Source organism: Protomyctophum bolini (assembly GCF_963924005.1).
Source record: "Protomyctophum bolini genome assembly, chromosome: 20".
NCBI lineage: Eukaryota > Metazoa > Chordata > Actinopteri > Myctophiformes > Myctophidae > Protomyctophum > Protomyctophum bolini.
In genome coordinates this window covers 28,647,072-28,659,571 of record NC_137881.1, presented here as the reverse complement: position 1 = coordinate 28,659,571, position 12,500 = coordinate 28,647,072, and the positions used below count along the sequence as shown (strand labels likewise).

Sequence of the window (12,500 nt, the reverse complement as noted above, 5' to 3'; positions counted from 1 at the left end):
TACGGGGTCGGAGGTTATAGTTAGGGTCCCTGATTGGGGGGGAGGGGGGGATTGTTGTGATGACCTACTTGGTTTCTCTTTCGAGAAGGTTGGCTGGTGTTTGTGAGATGTTTTGTCGAGGTATGTAGTGTACTGGGCCGCGGTAGAAAGAGTACTCGCGTTTCTTTCTTAAAGGGGAATATCAACTCATTTCGATCAGTAACATTATGAAGTACGTCTCAGTGACGTCACGAAGATGTACTTCGTAATGTTACTGGTCACTGTTATCCCACGTTACAGACTCCAGTTTCAGACCTTGCGTTTTTGTATTATTTCCACGCAATGACATAGTAAGATGTTGAAAATGAGTGGTATTCCCCTTTAACTCAATGTATTTTTTAGAAAAAGATAAAAATAAAAATGAAATATATTTTTTTTTATAGAAACTGGCAGTCAGGGCCTTTTTGCGCCCCCTAGTGGCGATGGAAGAGTTAAGTAAAAGTATCAATACTGTAATATGAAAATACTCCGTTTGCCAGTCAAGATTATATTTTATATTTTACTCTGTTTTAATTTGTTTTGTGGTATAGTTTTTTTTTGCAGTAAATTTTTCTAAAGCCTCTTTTTCAATGAAGTAAAATGTTTTCCACATCTAGTTCATCATTATTTCATTACGTTTAGTTAACAGTGATAACTTTGGTTCCAGTCATGAATTATGATTGGCTGAGCTGCGTTCAAAGTCATTCTAAAAGAAAAACACACACACACACACACACACACACACACACACACACACACACACACACACACACAAAACTAATTGTTTGAAAATGTCAAATTTTCATTTTAGTAAAATATTGATTCATTTCAAATTTAATTTTTCAAGTTTGAAGGTTTTGTAAGTTTGTTTACAATATTGTGGACCTTCCATGTGCTATTGGCCGGGGGGACTCTTTCTGAATGTCGTCCTTTTTAGGGGGCAAGGCCACTTTGGCCTTTGGTGTAACTTGTCAATTGTTTGAGGAAACAAAGGCCAAATGCATGGGCGCAGCAAGGTGAAATGACGAAACAGATGGCAGCTTCCTTTCTCTGATTCTGGGAGGTGTATAGTTCCAGACTCTATAATATATACTAGCATTTTGGTAGATTGTGGAATAGTTGTCTATACGCGAGACTACTGGTTAATGTGCGCCGCAGCGTTTCACTTTGCTGTTGCCCAATGAGAAGTTCAGAATCTCAACAAAGTCACTGGTGTCTAAAACAGCATTGAGAGGAGAGGCAGAAGTGGAAAATCTTCTATACTGTATGTACAGTAAGTTGGTAGTGTGGGGCAGTGTGCGGGACATCAAGGCCACTGTGGCCTCGGGGGCAGATGTTTCTTTGAAGCAGTGGTTCCCAAACCTTTTCAGGTCAAGGACCCCCAAATTTACTACTATTTAGCCCCCCTATTTGAAGAGATATGCCAGGGACCCCCATAAGAGAAGTGTTTTACGGCTCTAGCAGTGACTCTCAACCCGTTTAATTTCAAGGACCGTCCCAGTTTGACATGCATATTAGTCTACGGACCCCCATTTAATGGCATTTCTATCTCTGGGACCCCCCAATTTATATTGTAAAAATCAATGTTAATGTAACTCTGAGAGTGTACAAATGGAACCAAATGGTCCCGTTAGAGTCCATTTTGGTTTCAGACCCATAAGGGTCCATTTGGTTCCAAACTATCATTTAGCTGGGGACCCCCTGGAACTCTCTCAGGGACCCCTGGGGGGGTCCACAATGAAATCTATAGCGTCCATATTCTGGGGTGACCCTTGCAGAAAATTACCAAGCTGTATACAAGCTCAACGTTCTGTGCATTGTGAGCTCGTAGATGGGCAAAGAGATTTGGTGTAGAAGTAAAAAAAAAAAAGAAAAGAAAAGAAAATATATATATTAAAAATCACACCCGTGTGAAGTGAGGGGCGCTCACTTCACACTGGTGAAGTGAGCATCATCTAATTCCGGCCATTCAGGACTTGCGTCCTCACCTTCGTCGTCAATGTTTGTGTTATGCAATGTTTGTGTTTAAACGAGTGGAGCTGGCCGGTTCTGACATCACTATTATGTTCTGACATCTGCATAGACCCCATATTTGGGCATGCCTGACAAAGAACTCCATATATGGGCATAAAAGACTGTTATGGACCTTCGTCTAGGGTGAAGGGGACATGACATAATTTGCGAGGAGACAGGGTGAAAAGAACTTCAATTTATTTGTAGTCGCTCTTTTTGTTCAATAGCAGAGACAATTTTGCATTTCTGGTTCACAACTCTCACATTTTGGCTTCAGAGTGCAGGTGCTATTCTAACAAAACGTAATCTAACTGGAAATCAAAAGTTTACCCCTACCTAAAGGCCCTAACAGAATGTTAAACAAAAGACAATTCTAAATCCCTAACTAACCTATAACTAACCAAAATTACAATAAGTTGAAAAAAGAACATACCTGGCACCCCTTACATGGTGGAGTAGGAACCGGGCTTCTTATTAAGCAATGATAAATACTTAGTTGGCAAACTCATAAACAAATTAACAATTACGGTGAACTAGTAGCGAAACAGAAACAAGAACAAACGGAAACAATAAGGCAGGCACAAGAGAGGACTAGAGGGATGGAGTCTCTGCTGCTGAAGGCCAAGTTCAACTGAGCTTTTATACAGAGACGGGAAGAGTGCCCAGCCAACAGGAAACTGGTGTTGTCGGGGAGAACCAATAAGGAACAGAGGGGCAGGTCCAATCAGGGACCTGTCACTCAGAGGCGCCATGTCTGTCAATTCACTTGAGTATACTGTAGCAAAATAAATACAACTTGTCACATGCCATAAAACATAATAACAAACTTATAATTATTATCCTAATTTAATAGACACCATAAATAATAGTTATGCTTAAACAAATAACAAATAATCAGAAGGACCGTTGTCCGTAACAAAGACACAGACATAATAACCGGGTGGAGCTCTCCATGTATGGCTATCCAGGGTTTGATGAGGTCAGTGTTGTGTTCTTTACGACACTGACCAGAGATTTACGTGAATCTCTGGCACTGGCGCTGCTGCTTGACGGTGCTTGACAGTGGTATGGTTTTTCTCCCGTGTGGAGACGCAGGTGTTTCTTTAGATTACTTGAGTCATTGAAACTCTTCTCACACTGTTTACAGTGGTATGGTTTTTCTCCAGTGTGGAGACGTTGGTGAGTCTTAAGATTACATAACTGATTGAAACTCTGTTGCACTGTTTACAGCTCTATGGTCTTTCTCCAGTGTGGAGACGCAGGTGAGTCTTAAGACTGACTAACTGAATGAAGCTCTTGTCACACTGTCGACAGTGGTATGGTTTTTCTCCAGTGTGGAGACGCAGGTGAGTCTTAAGACTATATAAGTGGCTGAAACTCTTGTCACACTGTCGACAGTGGTATGTATGGCTTTTCTCCAGTGTGGAGACGCAGGTGTCTCTTAAGACTACCTAACTGGGTGAAACTCTTGTCACACTGTCGACAGTGGTATGGTTTTTCTCCAGTGTGGAGACGCAGGTGAGTCTTAAGACTATATAAGTGGCTGAAACTCTTGTCACACTGTCGACAGTGGTATGTATGGCTTTTCTCCAGTGTGGAGACGCAGGTGTCTCTTAAGACTACCTAACTGGCTGAAACTCTTGTCACACTGTCGACAGTGGTATGGTTTTTCTCCAGTGTGGAGACGCAGGTGATTCTTAAGACTACCTAACTGGCTGAAACTCTTGTCACACTGTCGACAGTGGTATGGTTTTTCTCCAGTGTGGAGACGCAGGTGAGTCTTAAGACTATATAACTGGCTGAAACTCTTGTCACACTGTTGACATTGGTATGGTCTTTCTCCCGTATGAATACGCTGGTGTGACACCAGGTGATTGCTTATAGTGAAACTCTTGTCACACTGTTGACAGTGGTATGGTTTTTCTCCAGTATGGAGACGCAGGTGTTTCTTTAGATTACTTGAGTCATTGAAACTCTTGTCACACTGTTGACAGTGGTATGGTTTTTCGCCAGTGTGGACACGCAGGTGAGTCTTAAGACTACCTAACTCGCTGAAACTCTTGTCACACTGTTGACAGTGGTATGGTTTTTCTCCAGTGTGGAGACGCAGGTGATTCTTAAGACTACCTAACTCGCTGAAATTCTTGTCACACTGTGGACATTGGTATGGTCTTTCTCCCGTATGAATACGCTGGTGTGACACCAGGTGATTGTTCTTAGTGAAACTCTTGTCACACTGTTGACAGTGGTATGGTTTTTCTCCAGTATGGAGACGCAGGTGAGTCTTAAGATTACCTGACATACTGAAACTCTTGTCACACTGTTGACAGTGGTATGGTTTTTCGCCAGTGTGGACACGCAGGTGAGTCTTAAGACTACCTAACTCGCTGAAACTCTTGTCACACTGTTGACAGTGGTATGGTTTTTCTCCAGTGTGGAGACGCAGGTGATTCTTAAGACTACCTGACTCGCTGAAACTCTTGTCACACTGTGGACAGTGGTATGGTCTTTCTCCCGTATGAATACGCTGGTGTGACACCAGGTGATTGCTCATAGTGAAACTCTTGTCACACTGTTGACAGTGGTATGGTTTTTCTCCAGTGTGGACACGCAGGTGAGTCTTAAGATTACCTGACATACTGAAACTCCTGTCACACTGTCGACAGTGGTATGGTTTTTCTCCAGTGTGGACACGCAGGTGATTCTTAAGAGTACATAACTGGCTGAAACTCTTGTCACACTGTCGACAGTGGTATGGTTTTTCTCCAGTGTGGACACGCAGGTGATTCTTAAGATGACCTAACTGGCTGAAACTCTTGTCACACTGTTTGCAGGTGTATATTTTCTTTTGTGTGGGACTCGGCCGATGTGTCTTTACGTCTCCCGGCCGAGTTACATCCTCGGTAGACTGTCGATGACTGTCATACGTTGGTCCGTCCATGTCTCCATGTTCCTGGCTGGCTACGGGGCTGTTGTCGATTGGCCGACAGGCTGCCGAGGGCATCTGTTCGCTCCTCTGCGTTTGGCGGTGGAGGTCGCTGTGGCTCCTCCTCTTCACGTGTTGATGGAGGAAGGTGGAGGCGCCGGCAGATGGACGCTCGGAGCAGGAGACCCGAGTCTGGACGTATTGGGACTCACTCCTTCCTTCCATTATCAAATATAGGACGCTCTCTACAGTAAATGGACTGTGATGGGGATGAGTTTTGGGTTCCTCTCTTCCCTCTTCTCTGTTCCTGTCTCTATATTCGTCTCTCGGCCTGTTGGAGTATTTCATAATGGTGGGACGGCGGCTTCCTTTATGCTGTTCAGGTTATCCTGATGATGTCAGAGTGACGTGTCGTCATTTCCATCCAGTCGATGATGTCAGTATAGGTTTCAGCTCCATATATGGAGATCCAGGTGATGTACGGAATAATGTGATGTCAGCCCTATTATGGAGATGGTGTCACCCTTCATCGTGATTGCGAATGCAGTGAGCACTTACTATGAGACCTAGCAGATCATGTCTGTCTGTGTGTGTGTCTGTGTGTCTGTCTGTCCCGCTATCCAAATATGGAGTGTGTTGCAAGCAATCACTCAGCTCCATATATGGGCACAAAAGGGGCCAGGTCCACTCAGCTCCATATATGGGCACAAAAGGGGCCAGGTCCACTCAGCTCCATATATGGGCACAAAAGGGGCCAGGTCCACTCAGCTCCATATATGGGCACAAAAGGGGCCAGGTCCACTCAGCTCCATATATGGGCACAAAAGGGGCCAGTGATTTGTTTGTTGTGGACCTGGCCCCTTTTGTGCCCATATATGGAGCTATACGTCCAAAACCCAAATATGTACGAGCTGCGTTCGCTTCCCGCGTTTGCGCGTCTTACTGGTGATAGTCAGATCCATTTATGGAGATCCAACCAACTTGGTCCATTAGCAAGTGTGACTCGCGTCGCGGCAAACCACACTGGTTATCACGAGACTGAAACAATATGCCCATATATGGACATTCCCATGTATGGGCTTAATAGTGATGACATCAAGGATCTCCAGGGTGTACACAGGTCAGATCAACAATATGTAATGAATTATGGCGTGACACGCTCCATATATGGTCCATATATGGTTTTCATAGTAAACTGCAACCTACGGTCACAATCAAAGGGTCACAGTCTGGGGCTCAGGATGTAGAGCAGGTCGTACAATGATCCGTGGGTCGGCGGTTCGAATCCCGGCCTCCTCCTCCTGTCCACATGTCGAAGTGTCCTTTGGGCAAGAAGACACTGAACCCCGGGCATTGCCTCCAATGAGTCGGTCGGTGTGAGCCCGCCACCGTTGGTGTGTGTGAATGTGGGAAGTGAGGACGCTGGCGTCGACTGTTCGCCGCTTCAACCTCCCAATGAATGAACCGTTGTAAAGCGCTTTGAGCACTTGGGAAAAGCGCTTTACAAATCCAGTCGATTGTTATTAAATCCTATAGGAACGAAGGGTTAGTTTGGGTGAGAGGACAGAGGGAGCTATATTCTCTGCTGCTGTTTAACACCCCGAGCGGCGTAAACGGAGTTCTCCGTCCTGTCAAATAGTAACGGCCCAGCAGCGCTCAGGACGGAGATTGATCAAAATGACGGAGATTTATTGATATCAAAACCGATCGCATCGCTCCACAGGCTGGGGGGAGCGTCTGTTGCGCAACATTCAATGTTATTTCCTGGTGGGATGTCATCAAAAATGTCCCCCCCCCCCCCCCCATTTTAGCCGACGAGATCGAAAATCTTAAAACGTGAATTAAAAAAATCTACAAAGTAACTATAGTAACTAAAAGTTTTCAAATACATGTAGTGGAGTAAAAGTATACAATATTTGCCTCTGAGATGTTAGTGGAGTAGAAGTAAAAGTACTGGGAATTGGAAATACTCAAGTAAAGTACAAATTAGTACTTAGTTACTTTACACCACTGGTTCTGGCAATTGTGATAAACCGGTTCCGGAAACCGTTCCAAATGTGATGGAACCCGATTCAACGTTGGATCCAGTTCCTCCAGGTTCCAACATCCCAACCCTATACTGTATAGCAGACATGTACGGTACCTTTTATTAAGCTTAAAAGCAAATACAGGCTATGAGAAAAATATACATTCAAAGAGCCTATCAATGACCCTGCAGCTATACTCAGTCAGGCGTTACAGTATATATGTCTAAACTGAATGTTGGATTGAATGACAGTCCTTGAGCTCTGTGGGATTACAGAGTCACGTATACTGAGGAGGTGTTTGTTTGTTTGTTCAGCCTCTTCTGGAAGGCGTGAACACTAGCTAGATGTAATGTCTCCAACAACCACCGGGGGGGGGGGGAAGGCTGTTCCATGTCCTCATAGCAGAGTGGAGAAAGCTCCAATATCAAGGCATTTGGGTGTTTAACTTGGGGGGTTTCCAGAGCGTGGCTTGGTGGTATTCTCCGGGTGATTGGACCTGAGGTGTGAGCTTGAGGTATAGTATAGTGCTTTGAGGTCCTCTGGACAGTCGGGAGTGTGCATCTTGTAGAGAACAGTTGTTGCTGCAACTGTTCGGCGATGACACAGCTTGCCGATGGCGTACCGCTGTATAGGGCGAGGTCCTCATCTACCCCGGTGGTTTTCAAGGCCTTCTTTTGGATGAGGTTCTAACTGCTTGGGAGTGGCCAGAGAGGCGTTCATCCAGGCTATAAAGGCAGGAGGACTATACTCCATGATGCTCCTGACCTGGGTTTTTGTAGATGTTGGCACCTGCCTTTGGCATCCATCGAGCTTGTTGGCCAGCTTGCGCAGTGCTCCAAGACGTTGTCCATGCAGCGCGTCTGCAGATGTTGGACAGATGGCTGCAGGGTCCACGTATAAGTTTGCAAAGACCCAAAACCTCCCATCTGCTCACTGAGCGTGATCTTGGTGGGGTTTTTTTAAGAAACATAAAAAAGCACGCACACACATACACACACTAAAAAAAGAACATAAAAAACTTAACTTCAAAAAACTTAACTTCAAAAAACTTAACTTAAAAATAAATCTTAAAAATAAATCTTAAAAATAAATCTTAAAAATAAATCTTAAAAATAAATCTCAAAAATAAATACTGTACTGTACTGTACTGTACTGTACTGTACTGTACTGTACTGTACTGTACTGTACTGTACTGTACTGTACTGTACTGTACTGATTTCTATATCCACTTTCAGACCTATAGTAACCCAGACAGACGGTGCAGGCGTTTAACACAGAGCAGGGCAGTGTGTGTGTGTGTGTGTGTGTGTGTGTGTGTGTGTGGAGGAATGCACTTCCTCTGAGCATCAGTTACACTGTCTGTCTGTCGTGAGCCCTGGCTGCACTCTCTCACCGTGAGCGTCAGTGCTTGCGCCGTTTCAACTTTGATTAGCTAAACATTAAACACATTTACCACTTTATAGCCCTGTTTCATGCATTTGGTTATTGCTTATTGGTTTTTTCACAGAAGCATTATTTAAATACTGGAGTTGAAAAATAATAAATGGTGGCATTAACAGCAACTCTTAAATAAACCCCACAAGTATGACATACAAGAGTAAACACATTTTTTCACCCCAAAGAGAAAAAGGACAACAGAAAACCAGACAAACAAACCTTCTAAATCATGACAACTTTCTGAAAAAAAACCCATGTTTCTATGTCAGTAGTTTCCAATATTTTACGTCAAGGACCCCCAAAAATATATATGTATTTGGCCGCCGACCCCCATCTGAAAATATGTTGTTCCAGGAACCTCTCTCAAAGATTTGAGTTAAAAACGTTCGTTCTGAAAAAATATATATTCCAATTTTGGTGCCACATTTTTCACGATGTTTCAAAAATAGCAGACCTACAAGCTCATAGCGCGCCACTCGGTGGCGCGCTATGAGCTTGTAGATCTGCTATTTTTCAATAGCTAAATTATAACAATGTTTAAAACACCAAAAGGGGTTCCCGCCCCAAAATGGGTTAAGCGTACATTTGTGTAGATCTGATATTTTCTCTTATTTTTGAAGAGAACATCGTGAAAGTTTTCGAAAAGACCTGTCATAGAAATGTCATAATACTGAAAAGTAGTATACGCCATGACATGTGATACGTTGTACTTGGAAGCTTTACTTGTAGATTTGCAAATTTTTGACTACTTCGGATAAATTCTCTGAACATGTTTGAAAATGTGTTGACCTATAACGACTCGCCCCGATAAACACAGGGAGGGGGAACGAACGCCAGGTTGAAACTGTTTAAAAATCCCTTTTTAAACGGGGGGCTCTTTCACAAACTTGAAGGCCGTTTTGCAGCGGTTTGCCAGTGCGTAACGCTATACACCGTTTCAAGTTGAACTCGGTCCAAACGCAACACATTTGGTCCAAATTCAACACGGTGCGCGTCGATTTGTGGGTTTCCGCGGTGCAGTGCAGAGTTTGAAGTCGGGGGGGGCTGTCTGTGATAGTTTGGGCTGTCAGGTTCAATCCATGTTCTATCTCACGCCCCGATGTTTGCGCTTCGATCTACAAGCCCACAACGTGGCGCATTCACGCCACGTCGTGAGCTTGTAGATCGGGTGTGTTCGACGGGGCGACACCGCCGTGAGAACAACGTATGAATGGGGCTTTAACCCATTTTGCGCGGGAACCCCCTTTTGGTGTTTTAAGCATTTAGGACTTTAGCTATTGAAAAATAGCAGATCTTCAAGCTCATAGCGCGGCACTCCCGAGTGCCGCGCTATGAACTTGTATAGGTCATGCTATATCTTTGAAAAATCGTGCAAAATGTGCCTCAAATCTTTGAATATTCTTTCAGAGTTTCAGTTTTTTAACTCAAATCTTTTGCTTCTGGAGAGGTCCCCATGGAACAACATATTTTCAGATGGGGGGGGACCGGTGGCATATTACATAATATTTTTGGGGTCCTTGACATCTCATCTAGAAACATGAGAAAAAAACATTTAAAAAAAAGACATTTTAAAAAATTTCGACGACCGGCCTAAATGGTTAAAAAGAAATGTGTTTTGGCTTTGAGCCGCTCCGTATAGTACAGTATATACCTCTTCAACCGCTATTGTTGGGTCACTCGTACTATAGAGGGACGCGCCTCTCGTTGTTTTTTAGCATTATTTCAAAGCAATCTTGCTCTCTGCCGCCGTTCGTGATTGATTGAACTTTCTTGGCTTTTTGGTGGAGACAACTGAATCAATCACATCAAAGAGAGCACAACAAACACACACACAAAAAAGAAACCCCAGCCACTCTCTGTTGCCTCTCTCTGTCTGTAGACGACTAAACATTATTATCCCCGGGGAGGAAAGGTTCACTTCTTCTGCACTGTGGATGTATTGCATGGACATTCTTCTGACAGCTAAATTGCAAAAGCGGAGAAACTTAAAACTCGGTTCACAAGTTTAAAGTTTAGAGGAGTTAAGCGTTGAGACCGACCGTGCATGCAGGTCTCGTCTTGTTGAAAGACATTCTGAATGCCCAGTGGGAATATTTCCTCGGGAAAATAATTGTGAAATAAGAAGAAAAAAAAATGATAATAGTACGTTGCTTGCTGGGCATGTCATTAGAGGGCGATACTGTTCAGTGTAAAAGCTCACTATTCATTGCAGTATGTAGTATATGAGTGATTACGTTTTATCTCAAGTTTAACACATTTTAACTGTTGAAAATGTAGCATATTTACAGTAGCTAGCGGCTGATGGGAATTGACCCAGCCTGTAAAATAACACATATTGAGAATGTATTCACAGATAACTGATCGATAGCCAATGTCTAGTGGTCATGTCTCGTGTTGGGGGACGTCACAAGTAATGCGTTACTGTGAGGCCGTTAACTCGTACTGTAACACATAATTTATTTAACCCTGTAACACCCATCGTTGCAATAATACACCATATTTTAATTAATTAATTAATTAATAAAAATTATGATCTTTTTTCACCTAAACGTCATCATACCCCCCACAGAGGCTGAAATTAACACAAATAAAAAAAACATGTTTTATTCATTATTATGAAAGATATCTCCCAAATGTAAATTATTAATTTATTATTATTATTATTTTAATAATTATTCTAAATGTGCATAAAATTTGCTAAAATATATATATATTTATTTTTACATAATTTCCTCTGATAAGTCCTAGTTGCCAACGCAGTGAGCACTAACTATGAGACCTAGCAGAACATGTCTGTCTGTCTGTGTGTCTGTCTGTCTGTCACGCTGTAACACCACCTGCCCGCCACCAGAGGGCGCAGCTGTATCACACACAAAAAACACACACACAAACGTAACTTAAAAAAAAATCTTTAAAAAACCCAAATATGTACGAGCTGCGTTCGCTTCCCGTGCGTTTGCGCGTCTTACTTGTAGTAAAAAGCAGTAGTAAGGTTGAAATCTCTTTTTTGCAAGTAGAAATTAACCCAGGTTTTACGGGGTTAATTCAGTAACTCGGTTACCATTACTTCACGGTGCGTTACTCCCGTTAGTTCGTTAATTTTCACGTGGTCTCGGCTATAGAGGGAGGGAGGAAAAATGGAAGGGCAGGGAGAGAGAGGCCAAGGACTGTCTAAAGAGGACGGGACGCGAAGACCCCTACGGGCGACGCCATGTTGCTCCATGGAAGGAAAGAAACATGCGCAGTTGAGACCAAAGGAAGCTGAAGGAGTTTCTTTCCTACCATGGAGCCAACATGGCGTCCGCCCGTGCGGTCTTCGCGTCCCGTCCTCTTTAGACAGTCCTTGTGGGAGAGGCTGAGTGTGGGTTGTATACACGCTGTGGGGTGTGTGTTTGTGTTTTACTATAGTAACACGACTGTCATGGCTGGCGGCGGAGCCCCATATCGTGTTTCTCTCCAAATAGCTTGTAGATCTGCTTTTTTTTGAAGAATCGTGAAAATATTTATTTCAGAAAACTGGAGGATTTAGAAGATGATTTTTTTTTTTTTTAGGTTTTTTAGGCCTATACAGTACTTAAAATAAATCTACTTGCTTATACTTTCCTACCACTGAAGCCCTGTCATACGGGGGGGGGGGGGGGGGGGCATACGGGACAGGAAGGAATCTCTGGCCCCAGATTGGCAGCGGGGGGAAGTGTCCCGCCCCTCCACTTCCTACTTCCTCTCTTCCTGTCTGCAAGGCAGGCACTTCCTGTCCGGCCCTGTGTTGTTGTCGTCGTCCAGGGGCACGGTGGCGCTCAATCGCCGGAAACCACCGGGGAAGTGTGTGTAGTGTGTGTGTGTGTGTGCGTGTGTGCGTGCGCGTGTGCTCGTGTGTGCACATCCCGCCCCTATATAAGCCGTGAATGAATATATCTTACTCTGTGCGTGTACGTGTGCGTGTGTGTGTGCGTGTGTGTGTGTGTGCACACATCCCGCCCCCTATATAAGCCTGTGAATGAATATATCTTACTCTGTGTGTGTGTGTGTGTGTGTGTGTGTGTGCATGTGTGTGTGTGCGCGCAGACTCGTTTGAAAGT

At 43.8% G+C, this 12,500-nt stretch overlaps 2 protein-coding genes across 3 annotated transcripts in view; both read left to right on the top strand.

Moving 5' to 3' along the window:
* hdac8 (histone deacetylase 8) overlaps positions 1-4,488 on the top strand; it is a gene marked incomplete at its 3' end in the record, with an annotated part of 25,744 nt that extends 21,256 nt beyond the window's left edge. The window contains exons 10-16 of the mRNA XM_080792319.1: positions 3,198-3,210; positions 3,365-3,377; positions 3,537-3,549; positions 3,793-3,805; positions 4,045-4,057; positions 4,297-4,309; positions 4,465-4,488. Coding sequence (XP_080648445.1) covers positions 3,198-3,210; positions 3,365-3,377; positions 3,537-3,549; positions 3,793-3,805; positions 4,045-4,057; positions 4,297-4,309; positions 4,465-4,488 — 102 coding nt within the window. The remainder of the gene's footprint in view (positions 1-3,197; positions 3,211-3,364; positions 3,378-3,536; positions 3,550-3,792; positions 3,806-4,044; positions 4,058-4,296; positions 4,310-4,464) is intronic.
* phka1a (phosphorylase kinase, alpha 1a (muscle)) overlaps positions 1-12,500 on the top strand; it is a 292,774-nt gene that overhangs the window by 63,446 nt on the left and 216,828 nt on the right. The gene's annotated exons all lie outside the window — the stretch shown is intronic.